The sequence below is a fragment of the Poromitra crassiceps genome (assembly GCF_964638095.1).
Source record: "Poromitra crassiceps genome assembly, chromosome: 23".
NCBI classification, from domain to species: Eukaryota; Metazoa; Chordata; class Actinopteri; order Beryciformes; family Melamphaidae; genus Poromitra; species Poromitra crassiceps.
Window position 1 is genome coordinate 3,948,512 of NC_139639.1, and position 24,385 is coordinate 3,972,896.

The 24,385-nt window shown below is 46.6% G+C and overlaps 1 protein-coding gene across 3 annotated transcripts; it reads left to right on the top strand.

Moving 5' to 3' along the window:
• Positions 1 to 1,588: 1,588 nt before the first annotated feature.
• On the top strand, positions 1,589 to 24,279 carry LOC310797214 (ankyrin repeat domain-containing protein 6-like). 3 transcript variants are annotated; one of them, XM_083659565.1, is made up of 3 exons: positions 1,589 to 1,641; positions 22,392 to 22,505; positions 23,062 to 24,279. In XM_083659565.1, the coding sequence occupies exons 2-3, from the start codon at positions 22,410 to 22,412 to the stop codon at positions 23,284 to 23,286; spliced, it is 321 nt and encodes a 106-aa protein (XP_083515691.1). In that variant the 5' UTR covers positions 1,589 to 1,641; positions 22,392 to 22,409; the 3' UTR covers positions 23,287 to 24,279. The 3 variants fall into 3 exon arrangements, with proteins under 3 accessions (XP_083515691.1, XP_083515690.1, XP_083515689.1); XM_083659564.1 differs by lacking the exon at positions 1,589 to 1,641 and adding an exon at positions 14,624 to 14,754 and having other exon boundaries at positions 23,065 to 24,279; XM_083659563.1 differs by lacking the exon at positions 1,589 to 1,641 and adding an exon at positions 14,641 to 14,754.
• The last annotated feature ends 106 nt before the right edge of the window (positions 24,280 to 24,385 follow it).

Here is a 24,385-nt window from a genome sequence, read left to right on the forward strand (position 1 = left end):
AGACATCAAGAGAAAAAATTATCAAGCTATAGGTGCTAGGCAGGGCCGCTGCTGGCCATTTGGGTGCCCTAAGCGTAATTGTTTTGTGGTGCCCCCCCCCCCCCCCCCCGTAAAACTTTCAATAACTGTCAAACGAAAGACTGCAAAATCATTAATTATGAACGATACTAGTGTATCTCACATTTCATTACATGTGGGACAATTGTTAGAATTACTGTACATGTCAGCAAACAAGTGATTGTTAAACTGTACATGCAAGCAGGGGCGGACTGGGATCATAATTCAGGCCGGGCATTAGATACCAAGCAGGCCAGGCCGATACAGGCCGACGTGCGTGGCGGCGAAAAATTTGGGCTGTTTGAAGCCCAATTTGGGCCGTTTGAAGCCAGATTTGGGCTGTTTGAAGCCAGATTTGGACCGTCTGAAGCCCGATTTGGGCCAGTTGAAGCCAGATTTGGGCCAGTTGAAGCCAGATTTGGGCCGGTTGAAGCCAGATTTGGGCCGCTTGAAGCCCAATTTGGGCCGTTTGAAGCCCAATTTGGGCCGAGTCCAATTTTACAATGAGATGCACCCTGAATAAAGTAATAAAACCACTAATAAACCAGTAGGCGGCGCCTGGCCTGCTGTTCAGTGAGTGGCCTGACTGAGGGCACCAAAAAAAAAAAAAAATTTTTTTTTTTTTTTTTTTTTTTTTGGTGCCCTCAGTCACATGATGCCCTACGCAGTCTGCGTACTCTGCGTAATGGGGTGCGGCGGGCCTGGTGCTAGGTGACCCATTATGCAAATGCATGGATAATGTGGTCTTGTGAGAAGTAGGCTAGGTGGGCCTACTTGCCAGATGTGTGAAAATAATTCTAAATCCATGCTTGTTGTAGCCTACTCTCGCAGACCACCGGAAGGCCATTAAAACAGGCCCATTTCAAATAAATATAAAAAATCAAACGTCAATCGTTGCAAGTCAAACTCACTGGATAGGCTACATGTAGCTGCATAGTCCATCTATCATAGGAAAGTGCTCTTGAAGCTTGATGTGTGTACATTTTATTGTTTTGGACATTTATGTAGGCCTACAGTGTCAACTGAGCAGGAATTTCAATCTGCTGACTCCCATCAGACAGAAAGCCACGGGCGATTTCAAATAAATATTAAAAGCTTGAAATTCCTGCTCAGTTGACACTGTACATAAATGTCCAAAACAATCCAATTTACACACATCAAGCTTCAAGAGCACTTTCCTATGATAGATGGACTATGCATCTACATGTAGGCTATCAAGTGAGTTTGATTTGCAACGATTGACTTTGAATTTTTTACAGAGCTTTGAAATTGACCCATTTAATGGCCCTCTGATTGATTGGAGCAAGCTTAATATAATAATATAGAAGTAGTTAGTAGCCTACTACAATACCAAAGGATATATAGATCTAAATGCAATATAACCTTTTCCATGGGTATGTATATTCAATTTGTGTGATATCACCTCAATTTGTGTAGGCCTACCGTATTTTATCGAGTTTGAATGATCGCTTTTATTCTGAAAAATCCTGACCGTAAATTCCTGCTCAGAAATTCCTGCTCATTTGATGCTGGTGTCGACACCAATGAGGACGGAACAGAGTCACAGGCTGAGGACGAGGCAGGGTGAGTGTTTTTACAACATTCTTCTTCAACTAACTGTAAAGTCTGTCAGTCAGTTGAGACAGGGTGAGTGTTTTTACAACATTATTCACATTTTGTTTTGATTGGCTCTAGTTTTCAAAAGTCAAACCACTGAGATTCTTTTTTTAGATTTTAAGACACCATTGTGTGGCCCGCGATGGAATTGCAAAAAATAATAATAATAATAATAATAATGAATAAGTGTCCAAATGTTCATGTAATTCTGGCCAATACTCACACTTCTGTTATAGCATTTCAGTCTGGAATATGGAATATCTTTCAATAATCTATGATTTAGCTGCTAAATTGTCAAATACGCCGTCTGCTCGCTACCCAGGCACTTATGTATGTAGCCTACTTAACCTAAGTAACTATCCGGTGTGCACAACGTTGTCAGACTAAACTCCGTCTGACACCTACAATCCGCTACAGAAAATTTTATATTGATTGTGATTGAAAGTGAAAGTAGCTAAGTAACGCAGGGCGCGTGATTTCTAACCCCACATAGGATAAGCAATAACCACGCCCTGTGGCGCGGGGATTGGCCAGGAGCATTGAAGCTTGGGACTAAGCACCTGGGGTTTTTCATCTTTTAAAATAAAGATGTTTAAAAAACTATTGCTTACATTTTCAGTGCTGTACCTTTTCTCTGGGTAAGAATTGAGCTTGAAATTAACGATATGATACATTATATTATGATATGAGCTATGAACGTGAACACAACACCGTTTATATTATTGCATGTTTTTGTACATTGTGTAGATTACAATTATGCTTATTATTATTATTACTATGCTAAGGAAGGTAGGTGACCATAATTCATTTCAATGTCCGCTCTCGAAATCGCTGTCCGTTCTCAAGAGCGATTCAGTTGGTTCATGAAATCGCTGGGCTGCGTCACTAGGCTGCGTGTCCTCCAGTGCAGAGGACACTACTCCAGTGTTGCTCCTGGCCAATCCCGGCGCCACAGGGCGTGGTTATTGCTTATCCTATGTGGGGTTAGAAATCACGCCCCTGCCCTAAGGGATCCTGACACGTGGACGCGCCTCTAGAAAGACGTGACGACTGTAGGCTCAGAAATGCACGGCTTCACTACCACTCGAGCTAAGGGGCTGGCCCTTTAGCTCGAGTGGTTAAGGTTCGCCATTTAACTGCCCGTTTATTACGGTTCTGTTATTATTCCGAATAGATTCCAGTCAACAATAGTCTTCTATTATATTCTATCTTATCACAGAGAGAGAGAGAGAGAGAGAGAGAGAGAGAGAGAGAGAGAGAGAGAGAGAGAGAGAGAGAGAGAGAGAGATTGATTCCAGCTGTACTGAGTAACAAAATGTCTTGTTTTCTGTTTTTGATTAGAGAGAGAGAGAGAGAGAGAGATAGAGAGAGAGAGAGATTGATTCCAGCTGTCTGATATCTTTAGTCTTTTATGACAGACTAGCTTTGGGTTGTGGACTGTTGGTCAGGAGGATAGAGGGGGGATTCTCTCTTCTAGCCAAAATAGATGCGGCCCTATCACCTAAAGAGGAGCGCCAGATCTTACAAGGGAGTTTATACGCCTACCTGGGACCAGATGTCTGCACAGCATTTTTATGCCTTTTCCCATGTCCCACATAATAATAATAATAATAATAATACATAGGTTTTATATAGCGCTTTTCTGGGGAGATGATGTCCTACATTTTGTTTTAATTGGGTCTAGTTTTCAAAAGTCAAACCACTGAGAGAGAGAGTGAGAGAGAGAGAGAGAGAGAGAGAGAGAGAGAGAGAGAGAGAGAGAGTCAATTAGACTTCAGAGGTTTACACAATCCAAAAACATGTCATCTCTGTACTTACAGGGTAAGTAGAGGGTATGATGTGAATTTACCCCTGCCTACTTGTACCAAATCTGTACTTAGGTTAGAGGGCAAGTGTTGTGTTGTTGTTGTTTTCTGTCTTTAAACCAAATCTGGTACCCTGTACTTATAGCCTATGTAAGATTAGTCTTTAAACAGTAGCCTAATGTTGACCTACGTTGCGAGCTGTCTCTCACACCCCAACCAAGGAAACAAGGCTTCATAGATTTTAGCCTCATTGGTAGAGCATTTGTCTCGTAAACCGAGGGTTTGTGGTTCGAATCCAGGAGGACACATGTGTGAGCTCCCGTGAGCTGGGGAGGTATTTAATTGCCGGGCATTTCTCGGCATAACATCGGAAGCTGCACCCCCTCGCGGGAGCGCGCACTTCTCTCTTCCTACCCTTCTCTCCTCCTACTCGCTAAACAGAGCCTGCCTTGCTCGCTTGTTTCACATAAGAGATTGGGTTACAGCAGTGTTTCTCAAACTTTTTCAGACCAGACCACAAAAACAATAGGCCTACTCAGGGCCGGCGCCAAGATGAAATGCCTGAGGAGGCGGTTATAACTGGGGAGGAGGCTGATTTATTTTTTATATTTTTTATATTTTTTATATGATATTTTGAAAACATTAAAACATAGGTTATATACCCGCTATGCCTAGTTCTGGACTTTTTAACCATAATAACCTCTGAAAAGCGCAATAACAACACAAGAAAGACTACTATTCAAAATCAAATAAAACATTTATTTCACAGCAGCAGATTCAGGCATTAATCGAGCTGAGCTTTGCATAACGTGAAATGCGGGACCTGTCTGGAGCACTCTGAACATATATGTCTAGGCCTATATGAAAAGTCATAGAATAAACAATTGCTGCAAAAATCGACAAAAAACTAAAGAAAATAATAGCCAGTCAGTGCCAGGTTCATTAAATTAAAGAAACTAGTGCAGTGCCCGTTCTCCCATGCACCACCCCGTGGGCGCTTCCCCCCCGCACACACACTGCACTCTGTCAGGTCCCCCTAAAGCCTTTGGCATAGTCTTCGCGCCAAGCCAAGCGCATAGGGCGCGCGGCGATTTTGACGTCATCGCACGGGGCTTGTTAATTGTCCATCGTAAGGTTTGGTAGGCAACAGGGTGGTTTAATAGTTTCTTCTTTTCTTTCGAAAAATAGTCAGGAGATGCTCTCGCGTGTGGCGTTCCTCCCTACATCCTAAACCGGAAGTAACTGTACTTCTACTTAAGTCCAGAATGTGGGTAGTTTTCCCACCAGTCTTTCCCATCTGCATGGATCCATTGCTATGAGCTCAGCTTCGGTGAGTGACAGACCCAGTTGATGCAGGTCGCTCACGATGACGTCGATCCATCTTGTGCGGGGCCTGCCACAGGGGCGTCTCCAGCCGGCTGCTTTTGGGTCAAAATGAAGGATGGCATGAGTAGGGTGATCAGGCGGAAGTCGTTTGACGTGGCCATACCAGCTCAGCCGAAGCTGTGCAGCTAGGCGCGAGGCGGGTGGCTGTTGGGTGCGTTCCCGCAGCTCGATGTTGGAGACTCTGTGGTACCATTTTAATCCCTCTATGGTGCGTAGTGCTCTGCTGTCAAAGCCGTCGATTCTGTTGGCCAAGGTCTTATTGAGAGGCCATGTTTCTGCTCCGGAAAGCAGGACGGGAATAACTGATGTGTTGTAGATTTGTAGTTTAGTGCTTCTGGATATGGAGTCATCTCTCCACAGTTTCCAGAGGCTCTTCATTACACTGTCTGACAGGAAAACTCGCCGGTTGACCTCCGGTTTCAGGTTGTTATTATTTGTAATGATGGACCCCTGGTAGGTAAAGGAGCTCACAAACTCCACTGGTTCCCCACAAATGCGCAGCGGGGGGGGATCTGGTTGATTTCCTATGTACATGAGTATGGTTTTATCCCAGCTGACCTTTAGGCCGAATTTGATGGCCTTCTCCTGGTAAATCATCAAATAATTCTCTAGCCGGTCTTTTGTAGGACAGTATAGTATGGTATTATCCGCATATTTCAGGTCTGGGAGAAGTACCCCGGGAATCGGAGCACAGACCCTGTCCATCCGGAAATCGCTGGTCCTGTTCAAGAGAGATGCGTCCGTGTCAAAAGCTGGCTTGAGAAAGGCAATGTATAAGTCTCTGTTCTTGCGAAACTCATTGTATTTCTCAATGACGAGACGAAGAGTAGATTGATCTGTTGTGGATCGGTTTGGAATGAAACTCGCCTGTTGGAAGCGAAGAGTAGATTGATCTGTTGTGGATCGGTTTGGAATGAAACTGGCCTGTTGGAAGCATCCTTTGCTTCTAATGGCTGTGATGCGTCCCCCCAGTTTACAAAGTTGAGCCTGCAATTACAGTAAAAAGAAAATACATGTTTTGACTGAATTAAGACTTAAGAATTCTCTGAGCTGTTTTAAGAACCTTCTGCAAGAATTCCTGCTGAGTAAGCTAGAGTAGTGGGTGGAGTCTTTTCTTTTGTTTATTAGTTTTTGAACATTTGTTGCTTGTATCTCTTGTTTTCCTTTATTCTTGATTGTTCTGTAATGTTCATTTTATGAAATGTGTTACTGTACAGTATGTTTTTAAGACCAGGGAGGGGACCATGTTGGAAATAAGTGTCCGCACTTTTACATGTACATCCCTTGGATTTTGCTGTTTTTGATATTTTATTTATATCCAAATAAATTCAAACAATCAAATCAAAGGTCCAAACATTGCCCAGCCAGGAAACTAGAAGCCATCTCACGAAGCTACAAATCACACAATAAAACAGGATTAAAGTAGCCATGGGCCCCGGGGCTATGACTTTTCATGACTCAACTACTGCCCCGTCCAACCTGCACAAATCAGCCACGCTTAATTTGCATATATAATCTAATTCACAATAAGAACTAATGTGAACGTGTAGCTGGGCGTCCTATCGGCGCAGCTCGGCATAGGACGCGTGCAGCTCCTCGAAAATGTGACTCTGCAGCGTCACTCCTTGTTGTGAGGAATGAGGAAATGCCATTTCCTCATTCCCCCCCCCCCCCCCCCCCCCCCGATCCCATTTTCATCCCCCATTAGTGCTAATTAAATTTATTTATCCTGGTTGCTGCTCCACCCTCTGCCGATCTGGGGAGAGCCGAAACTGGCTCCATGCTTCCTCCGAGACATGGGCAGTTAGCCAGCCACTTCTTTTCACCTGACAGGGGAAGCTTCACCGGTAGGACATAGCACGTCGTGGGAGGTTCACGCTATTCCAACCAGTTCCCCTTCCTCCGAACAGGCGCCCTTAACGACCAGAGGAGGAACCACATTAGCAACCAGGATATTGCATGTTTTGGTGAAGGGGGTTCCTATATGAAGGAAACCCCGGGGAGGCACGGGGAGAACATGCAAACTCCACACAGAAAGGCCCTACACTCCTTAAACCCCGTAGTTATACTATAACTACACTCCTTAAACCCTGTAGTTATACTATAACTACACTCCTTAAACCCTGTAGTTATACTATAACTACACTCCTTAAACCCCATAGTTATACTATAACTAAACCCCGTAGTTACCCTGTAAGTACAGTGTGGTACCCCGTAATTAGCCTATAAGTACAAAATTGGTCCCCTGCTTCATAATACAGCCCACGACCCCGTAGTTAGACTATAAGTACAGATCTTGTTACCCTCTAGTTAAAGTATTTTTTCACTCCTTAAACCCCGTAGCCGTAGTTATACTATAACTACACTCCTTAAACCCCGTAGTTATACTATAACTACAGTCCTTAAACCCCGTAGTTATACTATAACTACACTCCTTAAACCCCGTAGTTATACTATAACTACAGTCCTTAAACCCTATAGTTATACTATAACTACACTCCTTAAACCCCGTAGTTATACTATAACTACAGTCCTTAAACCCCGTAGTTATACTATAACTACAGTCCTTAAACCCCGTAGTTATACTATAACTACACTCCTTAAACCCTGTAGTTATACTATAACTACACTCCTTAAACCCCGTAGTTACCCTGTAAGTACAGTGTGGTACCCCGTAATTAGCATATAAGTACAAAATTGGTCCCCTGCTTCATAATACAGCCCGTGACCCCGTAGTTAGACTATAAGTACAGATCTTGTTACCCTCTAGTTAAAGTATTTTTTCACTCCTTAAACCCCATAGTTATACTATAACTACAGTCCTTGTACCCCATAGTTATACTATAACTACACTCCTTAAACCCCGTAGCTATACTATAACTACACTCCTTAAACCCCGTAGTTATACTATAACTACACTCCTTAAACCACGTAGTTATACTATAACTACACTCCTTAAACCCCGTAGTTATACTATAACTACACTCCTTATACCCCGTAGTTATACTATATCTACACTCCTGGTACCCGTAGTTATACTATAAGTACAGATCTTGGGTAACACTTTACAATACTGGTGCAAACATGTGCATGAATGCATGCTTAACTCATGATGAATTAAGCCATTAATTGATGCTTACCGCATTATCAACTAATGAAAGGTATGTTTGATGAACACACCGAGTCATATATGAATTACTATTAATTAAGTAGGCTATGCCTATATCATCATAGTTAATTCCTCATCAACACATACATTAACACACTGTGTTCAATAATACCGTAATTCATGTGTTAATTACCACTATCAGCTCCCTGCAACCGGAACTTTAGCGTTACCAGACCGCAATGCCGATAGCCCACAATCAGAACCAGCTGAGCGAGGCGGTGTGCAGCGTGTCAGGGACCGGCTCGATCTAACCTCTCCCAGCCATTACCTCGTTCATCATGGGCATTCCTTCCTCTTCGAAGCTTGGTCCACAGAACATGTGGCCGGTGTTTTGTGCCTATCTTACCGGGTGTCTAAATGCACGACCCAGCAGGCCAGCCACCAGGCTAAGAGCCTCTCTCCCGGCCGACACCCAGGGCAGCCCAGGGTCTGTCTGAGAGCAGGTCGAGGTCACTGGGGGCTTGGTTTACCCAGGCTACCACCACCCAACCCCTACTCGCCCTGCCCCTCACCTTGCCTGGGTCCCACACCTCCGGCCGAGACCCCTTCAGAACCTCTTAGCCGGGTACGGCTATTTCAGCAGCTGTAGCTATCATTCCGATGTTGCTGCTCTGATATAGGCTATGCGTGTAGTAGCCCGCCTTGGTAGCCCCGAACCAGACCAACTCCAACTGTGCATCTCCAACAGACATCAAACACTGGATGTATGTCTTGTAGGCTCTATATGCCAAGAACCACATATATATGTATGAGTTAAGTGTTGTGCCTCACAAGTGCCTATATCATTATGTATGAATTAATAGTTATGTGCCACAGATAGTAAAGTCACGACCGGCGGGTCCACCTCCTCCAACTTCCAGCTCTCGTCCTTTTTCACTTGTGTTGCTCTTCACTTCCCGAACCAACGTGACTGTAGCGACAGGTCTCCACCATGAACGCACACACAACAAACAAGCTAGCTAAGCCACAAGCTAGCTAAATTGCTAAAGCTAAATTGCTACGGCTAGCTACCTGAAACTCTAACAAACCCGCTCGTTCATCTTGCGATTGGTATCCATTCGACACTGCCACCACCACTGTGACCGACTCTTAGGCTTTGCAGTTTGTACTCTTCGTAGAATAAGAACACGGAGGCTGCTGTTGATATTATTCGGGCAAAACGACCACCACGTTGCGTGCAAACCAGCTAGCTGCTCGACCACGAGAATAAGTGTCACGAAAGACATGGCACACAAACAATTACTTCCGTTGCCTCAGCCTGCCATCAAAAATAAAAGCACGCAGAGCTCAGTACTGCGTAGCTGGTTACAACATGAATTTTGACTTTTATTCTGAAAGTCTTGGCCGGAAACAATATGTTCTCTCGTGGCTACCTTGACAGTGGCCCAGTAACAGTGCGCTTTACCAGGGGCAAATCCCAAAGATACATGCAGCGGATCCCAGATTGGGTAAAGCCATGGGCAAGCCTCTTTTAGGCTACTGTCAATTTGAGTTTACCCGTGAGCACCAAGCATCAATCACTCGATCAGCCTGAGCCACGAGAGGAACCTCCATAAAATAGCGTAGCCTATACTACACTAGTAACAAGTAATCAGAATGATAGCCTACTGATAGACTACAGCACAGCTGCTGAAATCACCGTAGCCGGCCGGCCGGGGCACGCAGCACTGAACCCAGCGAGGCGCCCATACACACACGCTAATCCCAGCCATACATAGCGCCAGTGTCCCCGCCAGGCCACCACCACTGACAAACTACCGTAAACAGCAGAGGCGACTCCGCTGCACCCCGAACGCCTCTCTTTACAGCCAGCTAGGCACCGGTCAAACAAAGAGAACTCTCTTTCCCCGAAGTCGAGTATGTTTTCCCTGAGATGTCGCTCGGACATAGCCTGGTAAACCAGCCCGTCACGTGAACTCACATTTCATTTGGAAATGAAATGTGAGTTCACGTGACGGGCTGGTTTACCAGGCTAGCTCGGACAAGGAGGAGTGGCTAGTAGCGCATCCCGTCTTCGTTATGCAACGGGGGAAACTCAATCGATTTCCCGGTTGCAGGCGACTGGAAGTTGATAGTGGTAATTAACACATGAATTACGGTATTATTGAACACAGTGTGTTAATGTATGTGTTGATGAGGAATTAACTATGATGATCTAGGCATAGCCTACTTAATTAATAGTAATTCATATATGACTCGGTGTGTTCATCAAACATACCTTTCATTAGTTGATGATGCGGTAAGCATCAATTAATGGCTTAATTCATCATGAGTTAAGCATGCATTCATGCACATGTTTGCACCAGTATTGTAAAGTGTTACCAGATCTTGTTACCCTCTAGTTAAAGTATTTTTTCACTCCTTATACCCTGTAGTTATACTATAACTACAGTCCTTAAACCCCGTTGTTATACTCAGTGTTGGGCAGTAGCGAAGCTACAAGTAGCGAAGCTACATAGCTTAACTACATTTCTCAGTAGCTTGGTGGTAGCTTCACTACTTTTGAACCAATTAGCTTGACCCCCTATTGATAGACCCAAGTAGCTTGTAGCTTCCCGCAAAAGCTACAAGCTACTCGCCAGATAAAATCCATGAGCAAAGCACGCAGTGGAGATTTCTGCTGCGGTTTGGATTAAACAGGAGGAGACATATGTCAAGTGTGCGTGTGTAGCCAATAAAGCACTTCCAGTTCCATTATGATGGACAACAAGTGTTGTTGTCTCATCCTTGCTTTTTAACATCCTTGCCTCCCTTGCAGCAAGACCTGGCACTACTCTGCCTCTGATTGGGTTGGGTTTAGGCAATGAAGACTGATGATTGGTTAAGGGTAGGGCAAAATATGTCATGTGCTGGCGAAGTCACATCAGCAACGAACTTTGAAAGATGGCAGAGCCAGAGGGAGCCACTGGCAGTGATGAAGAAGACGTTCAGGTTTTATTGTCTGTTTTTGAATATTGTGCCAGTGAGAGTTTCAGTGTATTTTATAATATAATAAACAATCAAAATTAGATTTTTTTGCCTGCCTATTTGTTTGGTGGAAAGTTGTTCTTTGACATTGTTACGGCCCTCTGCCTTATTTATTTCCATAATATTACAATTCTGGCTTATGCCTATTGTAACGTTCAATTTAGCATTTTACCTACAGTATGTGATGGGGTTTTACTGCCTCTGTACCAAAGCCTGGCCTTTGGTGTGTGGCTCTGTTTCTTTTCCTGCCTCACTATCTCTGTCCCAGACGCGCCCCTCTGCTGCAGTGATTGAGGTGAGGAGCCCTCACCTGGAGCTGGTTGGCAATCAATGCCGATTGGCTGAGTTGTCGCTGCTGATTGGCTGCTTCACACCTGCATGTCCTACATAATCTCCAGTGTTCCAAGATGGCACTGTGGGTCAGTGTTAGCGGAGCGCTCTGCGTGCTTACACTGGCCCTCCACCCTCCTTGCTCTCTCCTCAAGCCCTTTTTGCATTAGCTCTTTTGTATTAGCTTTTTTCTACTTTCAGCTAACGTTAATTGTTTTTGGGTAGCTCTTTTTGTGGCCCTTGGTCACTTGACAGCCAACACTTTTTTGTGTGTGCTTTGAAGCTGTAGCTATTTCTATTAGCTGTCAGCCTATTTGCCCTCTGTAACTGTCTTAAGTTACTCATTGGCCTTGCCTAAAGGCCTAAACATGGTCATCCGTCAGAGCCTCGCCCCGCCCTCCCCGTGTGACGGCGGGTGGAGCGCCGTCCTACGGGGAGGGGCCGCCGTCAGCTGACGGGGGCTGATCGAAAATGTGACTTCACGGCGACGATACGTGCGTGACGACAGCTGCAGGAGAGTTGTGATTGGCCGTTGCCTTGGCTCTTCGTCGTAAAGTCGCCTTTCAAAGCATGATGTTAGATTATAACGAACTAGTTGTGTGGCTTAGCCTTCCCAAATGTTGAGGGTCGTTTTTTAGAATTTAATACATAGAATTGGGAACGTTACATTCAATTTCATTCAGACTGCCTGGCACACAATCTCCGCCATTTTCACATGGAGCTTCCACAGGAGGAGGGGGGTGGGAGGAGGGAGGGTGTAGTGGCGTCCGAGCATGTAGGGCTCGCTGGCGCCGCCAGACGGCGAGACGGCTCCAATTCGAGGCGGACGGACGACCATGTTTAGGCCTTTAGCCTATGCTTCTTGGCCTTTTGTTAGATGTAGCCTAACTATTTCTCATGCACACACTCATTGGTCTACTTAGCTACTTTGTATATCACTTGCCTTTTTGTTTGATTCCTGTTTATTGTTAATCTTAAGGAAGCCCTGTAGGGGTGTGTCGCCCTTTTCTTTACACCCACTTTTCTCCGGTTTTTTGTAGGTTTAAGGAGGTGTAGTTTTGTCTTTTTGTTTATAGTCTAGTTTATTTTATTTCTAGGTAAACTGATTGGGCTTTGGCCACCCTGATGTCACTGTGCTTCCTTATTTGAACCAACCTTTGTTAAAATAAATCATTGTTTTGGTACACTTTAATTCAGCCTATTTCCCTTTTTCCTGGACTTTTTATGTTACACCTTTTCACCCTAGACACACACTCATTTTAAAGTAAAATGCATGAATTTGGTGTACTTTGAGAAAGCTTAAGAGCAAAATTAAAAGGCTAGATCTATGAAGAACATGTCATCATTACTGTGCTGTGGGTTTACAATGACAAACTAAATTTCTCCCTATAGGTCAGGGATACTCAACTTGCTTTGCACTTTCGTGAAATGATAGAAGGCGAGGGGCCAGTTAATAAACAAACAATATACATTTTTCTGTAGCGGATTGTAGGTTTTTGGAGTGTCAGCCGGAGTTTAGGCTGACAGTGTTGTGCACACCGGATAGTTAGTTAAGTTAGTTGGGTTAAGTACATACATAAGTGCCTGGGTAGCGAGCAGATGGCGGTATTTGACAATTTAGCAGCTAAATCATAGATTATTGAAAGATATTCCATATTCCAGACTGAAATGCTATAACAGAAGTATTGGCCAGAATGACATGAACATTTATTGGACACTTATTCAGCGGATATCTTGCATGTTGCGTTCAGGTGCAATGTAAAAAAAAAAAAAAAAAAAAAAAAAAAAAAAAAAAAAAAAATTTGGTCAACATCTTATTGTGGCGGTCAAAATATTATTGTGGCGGCCCGCCACAAATTCCTTTATGTATGGGAAACACTGCTTTATCGTCCGGGATAATTTTGTAATCCCTTTATCGTCCGGGATAATTTTGTAATCCCTTTATCGTCCGGGATAATTTTGTAATCCCTTTTATAGTCCAGGAACTTTCTAGTAGCCTAGTGCTATATTTACATTTGTGGGCCATTTGTGCACTTTGTGTTTCGGCTTGTCTTTTTTTCTCTTTAGGAATAAGCTGTTCTGAGAAACATAACTTCATTGTCTTTGAAGGGTTTGTAAGTAGTCCTACCTTAGAGCAGCTCTGTAAAAGGGTAGGTAGGATTATTTGTATTTAATTGCCATGTACTATGCTATTCCTGTACTGAGATCTCTTTGAGTTCTCTCGAGTGAGTCATGCCATTTATTTACCTGTGCAGTAAACTTTGGATGGTTTTGATGTTGCTCTTTTTGACATTTGACATTAGGAAGAGGTTAACTCCGGTTAACAGTAGGAGTGATGTTCACAATGATGGGTTAACAGTGGTTAACATTGAAAGAAGGTTAACAGTAGTTAACATTAGGAGTGATTAGTTCACATGGATGGGTTAAAATGTCTGGTTAACTTTTGGTAACACGTTGGTTGACTTTGATCAACATTCAGTTAACTTTGGGTTGACTTTTCACATGGACATTTTGCACACTTACTACTTAATTTTTTGGTGTCTCTGTCCCTTTGCATGCCTGTATAGGCGGAGACTTGTTAAGATTTTGCTGTCGGAGCAGTTGGTGGAGAAAGGCATAGAGAAAGCCAAGTGTCTGTCAGGTAAGGCACGCGAGGGTTTATACGGGAAGTGGGAGCGAAGGCCGCCATTTCCTCACAAGCTCTCAATGACCAGGTGGAGGTGGGGGCGGAGGCTCCTGCTGCCACTTGGGCCTTAATCAGACAGCGCTGATCTGGGGGACATGAGGGGATCTGAAGCTCGCCCTTCACCTCTCAGGTGAATGCTCGAAACAAACCTGTGAGGTTGAGCACATGCATCTGGGCATCTGAGCTGGAAGACCTTAGACTAAGTCCACCCCTCTGTGTATGCTGTCTCCACCACCACTTCTGACTTGCTTAAGGTAAGCAGGCATGTTTGCCTTAGTGCCACAAATTTTCAAGTGTGTGTGTGTGAAAGCTTTGTCCATTTTCATATTTTGATTCACCGTCTTGTGTTTTTTAGCCTGAACTTTAGCATATTTTTGGGAGGAGATGTTTCTTTTTAAGGGGGGAGGTGTTACGGCCCTCTGCCTTATTTATTTCCATAATATTACAATTCTGGCTTATGCCTATTGTAACGTTCAATTTAGCATTTTACCTACAGTATGTGATGGGGTTTTACAGCCTCTGTACCAAAGCCTGGCCTTTGGTGTGTGGCTCTGTTTCTTTTCCTGCCTCACTATCTCTGTCCCAGACACGCCCCTCTGCTGCAGTGATTGAGGTGAGGAGCCCTCACCTGGAGCTGGTTGGCAATCAACGCCGATTGGCTGAGTTGTCGCTGCTGATTGGCTGCTTCAGACCTGCATGTCCTACATAATCTCCAGTGTTCCAAGATGGCACTGTGGGTCAGTGTTAGCGGAGCGCTCTGCGTGCTTACACTGGCCCTCCACCCTCCTTGCTCTCTCCTCAAGCCCTTTTTGCATTAGCTCTTTTGTATTAGCTTTTTTCTACTTTCAGCTAACGTTAATTGTTTTTGGGTAGCTCTTTTTGTGGCCCTTGGTCACTTGACAGCCAACACTTTTTTGTGTGTGCTTTGAAGCTGTAGCTATTTCTATTAGCTGTCAGCCTATTTGCCCTCTGTAACTGTCTTAAGTTACTCATTGGCCTTGCCTTAGCCTATGCTTCTTGGCCTTTTGTTAGATGTAGCCTAACTATTTCTCATGCACACACTCATTGGTCTACTTAGCTACTTTGTATATCACTTGCCTTTTTGTTTGATTCCTGTTTATTGTTAATCTTAAGGAAGCCCTGTAGGGGTGTGTCGCCCTTTTCTTTACACCCACTTTTCTCCTGTTTTTTGTAGGTTTAAGGAGGCGTAGTTTTGTCTTTTTGTTTATAGTCTAGTTTATTTTATTTCTAGGTAAACTGATTGGGCTTTGGCCACCCTGACGTCACTGTGCTTCCTTATTTGAACCAACCTTTGTTAAAATAAATCATTGTTTTGGTACACTTTAATTTCCCTTTTTCCTGGACTTCTTATGTTACACCTTTTCACCCTAGACACACATTTAAGGGACGTAACAGACATGAAGTTGATTCAATGTGAGAGAAAAAAGTATCTTTGATGTAGCAAGCTGCTTTTGTCATGTTGCTCGTAGCTTAGCTTGCTACATTTCTCTGGGGATAGCTTCAATGTACCGTAGTTTAGCTATATTTAATCGAGAGTAACTGATAGCTTAGCTTACTACATTTTCCAAGTAGCTTTCCCATCACTGGTTATACTATAACTACATGCTTATTTGCGGGCTGTATTCTAAAGCGTTACCAAATGTCCGCCCGACATAGCGGGTTCTGCAAGTTCTTGGTAAACAACACGATAACGTTTTGGACCAGTTACGTTGTTGCCGCTGGCAAGGCTCAAAGTTGAGGCTGCACGCACAACCTTGTTCTTCGCTACTTAGATTCACAGCACATTAAAAAGAGCAAAAATAAACATTACCATTTGTAATCATTCACGCTTATGTTGCTTGTGGCGGCTTCCGGGTTCGATCACGAGGGGTCATGGGGGGCGGGGTGTTTGGACGTCACAACATTACATTGTAACGTCCTTGTTCATTGTAATGTTACTTTCAGATTAAAGCGATCTTCCATCTCAGCCAAACTTTTAGCCTGGAATGACCTCGGCTTTTCTCCACTTTCTCTCTCCCTGGCTGGTGGACTGCTCTGTATGATTAAATACAAATACAAACCACATGTTTGATGTTTGTATTTAACTGCTAGTGCTACTTTGATACAAACCACGTTTGGTGGTTCATTTAACTGCTATGTTGATACAAATCTTTGCCTGTGGCTCATTTAAAGCAGGACTAATCGTGCATTCCTTTATGTTACGACTGTGTCATTTGTTTTTCTTCTTTTCTTTGTGAATTATATAGTTTATATTGAAGCGATCCGCTCCCGGGACCGTTATGTGAGGAAGAGAGGAGGCGATACTTCGGTACAGGTTGTTTATTCACAGTCAGTTAACTCCACAACTCTTTCGGTTCTCCCACTCTAGCTAGCTACCGGCTTCCTAGCTCATCACACTGTGTCAGGCATGCGCAGTTAGACAGACAGGAAGTTCTGGAGTCCCGCACTTATTATCGTTCCCCCCAGAAACCACACCCCACATCAGTTCCTACCTAAAACCCAGGGTCGCCACATTATCCCCTCTCAACAAGAGCCAGCTTCCACGCTGGCACCCACAACCCACACACATCCCCTGTACCAAAATAACAACACATCAACACTATTTTTTGTCACTGCATCAAAATCCATTCCCCAGCAAACAGTCTCTTCCTTTTTTCTTTTAACACACCACTTATTTTCACTTAACATTCTGTACTCTTTTTTTTTTTTTATGCATTTCCATTACCACCATTTCCATCAACACTCTTCCCGAGTGGCACAGTAACCATGCAAGCCCACAACATCAACCATTACAACTTTTTTTTTTTTTTTTTTTAACTAGTAAGGCACATAGTCCCGGTCCCGGTCTGGAGGCCTTCTCTGTCTCTGCGGCCTCCTCGACCCTGTGGGCCCACCTTGGAGGGCAGCAGGGAGAGGACTAAAGGGGCTAACACTCTCTGTCCCGGGGGATTCCACCACAACATCTCTCCGCAAGCGTGTTGGGCGGACAGCGTCCGTGGTGGGAAGACAATCCCCCCGGTACGGGGCCAGCCGGTCCCTGTGAAGCACCACCACCCTCCCCCAGAGTGGCATTTGGACCCTGTACACCACCTCCCACAACCTTTCCAACAGCTTACATGGGCCCACCCAGTGACTGTCCAGCTTGGGACACCGACCCTTCTTCCTCCTAGGGCTATAGACCCAGACCAGCTCCCCGGCCTGGAACTGCCTTCCCCTGGCCCTCACATCATAGTTCCTCTTCTGCCTCCTACCCGCTTTCTCCTGCTGATCCCGGGCAAAGTTGTGGGCGGACTCCAACCGATCCTGGAGTCTCCTGGCGTACTCTCTTCCCGGAGGCGCGTCGGGTGTGTCCGGGGGTTTGCCAAACGCCATTTCCGCTGGCGTCCGCAGTTCCCGTCCCAACATGAGCAGGGCTGGGGTGCAGGAGGTGGACTCTTGAACAGCAGACCTGTAGGCCATGAGGATGAGGGGAAGGTGCGTGTCCCAGTCCTGCTGGTGTTCTTCGGTGAGGATGGCCATTTGTTTTCCCAGAGTCCTATTGAATCTCTCTACGAGGCCGTCACTCTGGGGGTGTAGCGCCGTGGTCCGCGTCTTGTTGATGTTCAGTCGTTCGCACATGGTGGCGAACACGCGTGACTCGAAGTTCCTCCCTTGGTCACTGTGGAGGGTCTCCGGCGCCCCGAACCTGCTGAACATGCCCCCCACCAGTGCGTCGACCACCGTTCCAGCCTCCGACCACAGTCCTTTGGTTGTGGCGGTGGCCCCTGCCACCTCTCCCCAGGGCGGCTTCTGGCCGTTCTCTACCCACTGCAGGACTGGCCACAACTCCGCGTCTCGCTGTGTCTTCTCCTTTAGTGTACGGGTGCCCCCTGCGCCAATGCCGTGCCCCAGGAACTCCACCTCCCGCTTCATGAAATGGCACTTATCTGGGTGCAATTTCAGCCCCGCCCCCGCGATCTTCTCCAGCACCCTCCGTAACGACCCCAGTGCTGCCCGGAACGAGCTACCGTGTGCCAATATGTCGTCTAAGTACACGACACATTCTCTCTGGGGAATCTCCTCCAGCAGTTTCTCCATCAGTCTTTCAAACGTTGCTGGGGCGTTGCACAGCCCGAAAGCGAGGACTCGAAACTGCCACAGCCCTCTCTCAGTGCAGAAGGCAGTTTTCTGCTTGGCTTCATTACTGAGGGGCACCTGCCAGTAGCCACTGCGTAGGTCTAGTGAGGAGAACCAGGAGGAGTCCCCCACCACATCTAGCAGTTCATCAATGATGGGCATCGGGTACGCGTCTTTCTTCGTCACTTTGTTCAGTGACCTATAGTCCACGCAGAACCTCATTTTTGGGCTCTTTTTCTTTTTTACCATCACCACCCCTGATGCCCACGGGCTGTCGGACGGCTCGATGATCCCCCCTCGCAGCATTTCCTCGATGGCCTCATTCGCTGCTTCCTTATATGCTGCCGGGAGTCGACGGGGACGTGCTCTGATGGGATACGCCCCCTCTGTATCTATCTGGTGCTGCACCAGGTGTGTACGGCCCAGTTCTTCTTCCGAAAGGGCGAAACTCTCCTTAAACTCTAATAGCAACTCTAACAGCTCCTCTTGCTCCTCCGTCTCTAACCCGCTACGGTTGCGTTCCCACATCTCTCTTATCGCCGCCACCCTCTCTTCCCCCCCGCTCGTCTCTATCGAAGGGGGTCCCAGTGGCGTAAAGGGGGCTGCCGTTGCCGACAGGGGCTGGCTAGTGGCCGGGGGAAGGGGCTGATCGTCGGGGGAGGGGTTGAGGGGAAGTGAGGCTGGTGGTTCGGGGACATAGCCCTGTGGGATGCTAGGGCCGGTGGGGGAGGAGCTATCTCTGATGGACGGGAAAACTGCAGTGTCCCCGCATGTCTCCATAGCTCTCACCGTGAGTGGGTCTGTTCTCGGGGCTTGTGGGAGGGTCATTAACATCGCATCTTTCCCCTTTAACATCACTGTGGGGCCGCCAGGGAAACACAGGGTGTTTTCCCCTAAGTTCATTGTAAACTTAAGAAAGTCTAAACCCAGTATGCAGCGCTCCTGCACTTCCGCTACCCATACCTGGAAACTCACTGACAGTCCCCCCACATTTATCGTGACCCTCGCCCTCCCCTTCATGGGAGCCAACTCACCGGTCACTGTCCGCAGTTCCTTCACTGTAGACTCCAACTGCACTCCCGCCGGAACAAGCTCAGGTCTCAGTATCGTTGCGGTGGACCCGGTGTCCACTAGGGCCATATGCTGCACCCCCGCCAGGCTGACAGAGACGTAGCAGGACCCTAGAAAATCCCCCACCTTTGTCCACCCCACCACCATGTCCGATTCGGCGTTGTTCTCCGCCCCGGGGGAAAACGGAGCCTCACTCCCCCAGCTGTGCCATCGGGCTCCTTCTGCCGATGACCGGGCAGCATGGGACATGATGCCGGGGGTCCGCTCCGTCCCTTCTACACGAACCCCCCGTCATTTCCCCGCCCCCTCCCTCGCCTGCGGCATTCTCTTGCCAGATGTCCGGGGCGGTCACACTCCCAACAGCGCCTCACTTCCCGTTGCGGTGGTGTTGCACTGGGCGGAGATTGCAGCGTCACAGCCCGTATCAGCTCGGTCATCTGTTCTGTCAGCTTGTTCGCCCATGCTGGTTCGTCCTGGGCTGGGTTGTACTCCACTGTAGCCCTCACGGTGGGGTTGCCCCCCCCCCGCTCTGTCCTCCATGGCCGCCGCCCCCACGATCTCTCTCTCTGATGCCAGCTCCAATGCCTCCGGCAGCGTCCTTGGGTGTGCCAGCTCGGTCTGGGCGCGCAGCCAAGGCGGGGTCAAAGCTCGGACAAACTGATCCCTGGCGAGTGAACTCTGTACCTCTGGTGACATTTCAGCATAAGCCCTTCTTGATAGAGTCTCAATGTCATTAGCCAAAACACGCAGTGACTCGCCAGGCTGTCGGCGTCTGTTGTTCAGTTCGGCGCGTTGTATACTCGGCAGCTCACAACGCCCGAATCTCCTCTGCAGGGCCCCCACCAGTGCTTCATAGTCACCTCTTTCCCCTGGGGTTAGCATTAGCAAGCATGATGCGGCGTCATTTGCTAGGCACCTAGCTAGCTTCGTTCCTTTCTCTTGCTTTGTCCAGCCCTCATCAGCCGCTATCAGTTCGAATTGGGCCTGAAACGCCTCCCAACTATATTCACCGGTGTACCTCTGTGTCTTGGCGGGGGCCCACCCGCTGGTCCTCGCTGGCGCCGGCTGTCTATGATCTCCTCCGGCCTCCGCTGCTCCACGCACGGGCCCCCGTCCGCCCGCGGGGTCCGGCTCGGCGCTGAGTGCTGCCCGCTCGGCATCCTCCCTCATCCGTCTGTCTTCCCTCCTCAACATGTTCTCTACCGCATCCTTCCCCATGGACACCGGGGTTGCACCCTCTTCGCTCTCCTTCTTAATCCTCGGTTTGGCTCCGTTCCCCTCCATCTCTCTCTCCTCCTGTTTTGTTTTTGGTTTTTTTTAACGTTACCACACGAGCAAGCGGCAAAGTTCGTAAACCCAACTTCTGGACACCAATGAAGCGATCCGCTCCCGGGACCGTTATGTGAGGAAGAGAGGAGGCGATACTTCGGTACAGGTTGTTTATTCACAGTCAGTTAACTCCACAACTCTTTCGGTTCTCCCGCTCTAGCTAGCTACCGGCTTCCTAGCTCATCACACAGTGTCTGTCAGGCATGCGCAGTTAGACAGACAGGAAGTTCCGGAGTCCCGCACTTATTATCGTTCCCCCCAGAAACCACACCCCACATCAGTTCCTACCTAAAACCCAGGGTCGCCACAATATGTAGACTCGTCAATGGACTGAGAGTCCGGTCCATTTTCCTCGTCGGACGGACATTAGCTATTTCCTGACATACTTCCTGGTTGCGGGTGTTTATCTTGTTGTCGACAGTGGCCCAATCTCAATGTCCCCCCCTAAGCACTGAGCCCTCACAGACTTAATTGACATCAGCTGGTAAGTGATTGAGTGGGAGAGGCTGCAAGGGCTCAAAATGGTATAAAGAGGAATGGGACAGCACTCTCACGTTACCCTGACAACACCAACAACAAGTGCAGCCATGTTTCTCAGCTTTGTGGGGTTGGGATTTGTTCTCTTACATTTACTTTTTGTTTACAATATTTTTATTCGTTTCAGTTTGGATGTGGGCATGACTGCGTAATTGATGAGATCAAAACGGCACAAACTGAATCTGGGCCTCGCACCCCTGCAGGACATGCAGAAAAGCGGGTGCACCATCCGGGTAGCGCAGTGGTCGATTCCCTGCCTACCAACACGAAGGTCGCAGGTTCATGCCCCCCTGTTACCTCCAGCTTGGTCGGGCGTCCGATACAGGCACAATTGGCCGTGTGTGCGGGCGCCGGGTGGGAAAGATGAATTATGTGTCCCGGTCGCTGCACTAGTGCTTCCACTGGATGGTCGGGGCGCCTGTTTGGGGGAGAGGGGAACTGGGGGGAATAGTGAGATCCTCCCACGTGCTACATCCTGCCGGTGAAACTCCTCGCTGTCTGGTAGAAAAAAGCGACTGGCGACTGCACATGTATCGGAGGAAACGTGCTAGTCTACAACTCTCCCCAGATTGGCAGAGGTGGTGGGGCAAGGGACGGAACAGCAGGGGGACTTGGCCAAGTACAATTGGGGGGGGAACTTGATAAGAAAAGAGCCCAAAAGAGGCCAACGCAACTAAAGACTGTCTGCAAGACATCAGAATACCAAAAGATCATGTTTATTCTACATGCGACCCATAAAATACTATGTGATGTCATCAGTGCTAACGACCCATTTTAAAGACTTGCACCTATAGAGAACAGTGACATCAGATGGCTCACAACTGTAGACAATGAATACACCATAAGAGACTGATAATCAAATAACGATGCATGGATGAGCAGGCTTTTAAATCTGTCTACACATATACTGTATAGCACATACCACACACACGTATGCACGCACACGCACGCACGCACGCACACGCACGCACCCACGCACGCACACACACACACACACACACACACGCACGTGCACACACACACACACACAGGCACACACACACACACGCACGCACACACACACACGCACACACGCATGCACGGAGTGTGCAAGCTCCTCTTGCATTTATACTAGTTGCATCATGGATGGATGGGAAAATGAGAAACCTTTAATTGTGCATAAATTAATACTCATTTCATAAATGAATACTCATGTATGTAATCAAATGAAATTGTAGGAAAGGTTGCAGTAAACAGCAGAATAAGCTTCTTTGGTTGCTAACTGTTGAAGTGTCTTTGTGTTCTGCCGTGATGCCATCAGATCCGGGCTCTGGACAAGATGACAGTGGAGAGAGTTTCAGCGGAGAGGACAGAGTGCCTGCACAGGATCGACCAGCGGGCCGCGCAGGAGCGCCTGGAGGGGGAGAAGAGACAGGTAATACGAATAACAGGCTCGACACCAGCTGAGCTGCACTTCACCGGCTTCAGAAAAGGCTCAGGGATCTGAACATTTTGACACACGTAAAGTTTTGTTCCAAAACACAGTGTGAGCCTGTGAGAAATCTCAGCACCTGACAAAGTCATATTTGAGTTATTGGTATTATTGGTATTGCTCGACAACCCTATCAACCTCCTGCAGATATACTATGTTCATTCGGTGCCATGGGATAGTCAAAATCCTACTTATTCCACCTTTGAAAAGATCTCCTGGCAAATTTAAGTTGGATATTTTTCTTCACCAATCACGTTTTCACACTGCAAGGTTACAGCTACCTGAGTTCATCGTTTTACGTGAGGAATACTAATAACAAGACATTTTAGTGTAAATGCCATAAGATGATAAATATGCAAACTTTTTTGCCAAAGAAATAAATATAGGTGACTAAAATCCAAAATGTCAAGGTGTCAACACTAATTATGAATACATAATGACATTTTGAACTAATTTTTCGCATGTCACTAAACCTCTCTTGTGTTTTTTGTCCTTTAAGCAGGCGTCCATGGTGAACGAGCTGAAGAGCTGGTGCCTGGCCAAGCTGCAGAACATCGAGGTCCGCTTTACGGGGGAGCAGCGCGGTGGCAAGCTGCACCGCTCGTCCTCGGTGACGGAGGGGCGAGATGGGAAGCCAGTAAAGGTCCCGGAAGAGGGGAGTGACATAAGAGAGTTTAGGTTGGTTGAACACCAGACGGGCTGCAGCATTCTGAATGAGCTGTAGCGGTCAGATGGCTGAGGCAGGTAGCCCAGCCAGAAGAATGTTGCAGTAGTCCAAGTGGGAGAGCCTGGTCCAGGAGTTTCCATCAATGTATTTTGATGCACATTTCACAGAAGTATCGCATTAGAAAAGCTTGATGCAAATGGAAAAAATGAAAAGAAAATAAATCCTCAATTTCGCAAAAAAACTACAAACATGACTGATCAGCTGGACCCTGTGTTGTGCACAGCTGGCAGCCGACCAGGCAGCCCTGCTGGAGAGGATCACCTACCTGGAGGACGAGCTCCGCATGCTGAGGACCAGCAGACATGATCACTGCTAACACTGGGTCACATGCAGTAGTCATCGTTTCAGAACTGGACCGGGCAAACAGCCAGAATCCACACACAACTTGATTTACCCTCTTTAAACAGCCATAGGAACATCTGGATCTGTGCCATAAAGGTGTCAGATTTTCTTCTTTATAGGTGAATGCATTCATACGTATAGGTTACTGAATTCAATATTATCAGTCCTATAGGTCCTATAGGATCTACTGAATCATGCACACAACTGTAGGTATCTCATTCTTACAGCTGCTTAAACCCCAACTTTTCTGAGTGACACAAAAAGAAATCCACCTTTTCAGCTAAGCTCAACATTAAAAACTATCTTAGACGAGTAATAAATCATGGACCTGTTATTCGTCATGTTAGCACTGACATGTTAATCCTAGATTTGTAAATACTATAGTGGTAAGCGCAGCTCTTGTGCAATGTTGTAAATAAACCGGTTAGATGTACAGCTAGATGTTTAAAATGGAACTATTGTGCCATTTACAGTAGGATAGGTGCAGTATGTCACATGAAAGGGCGTTGACAAAGGAAGATACACACATACAACTTCACCCAACCATACTCTAAATATGCATATATGCGTTATGTAGCAACTGCCTGCTCCGCTCATGTTGGATGTTAGTTTTGTATGGATGACTCTGTTGATATGAATAATGCACTCTGTAATTGTAAAAAATAAACAAAATAAAATAAACGTGTTTTAATCATTATACTTGGCATGTAATAGATAAATTAATATACAAACAACTGCTAGTGGCAAATAGGCA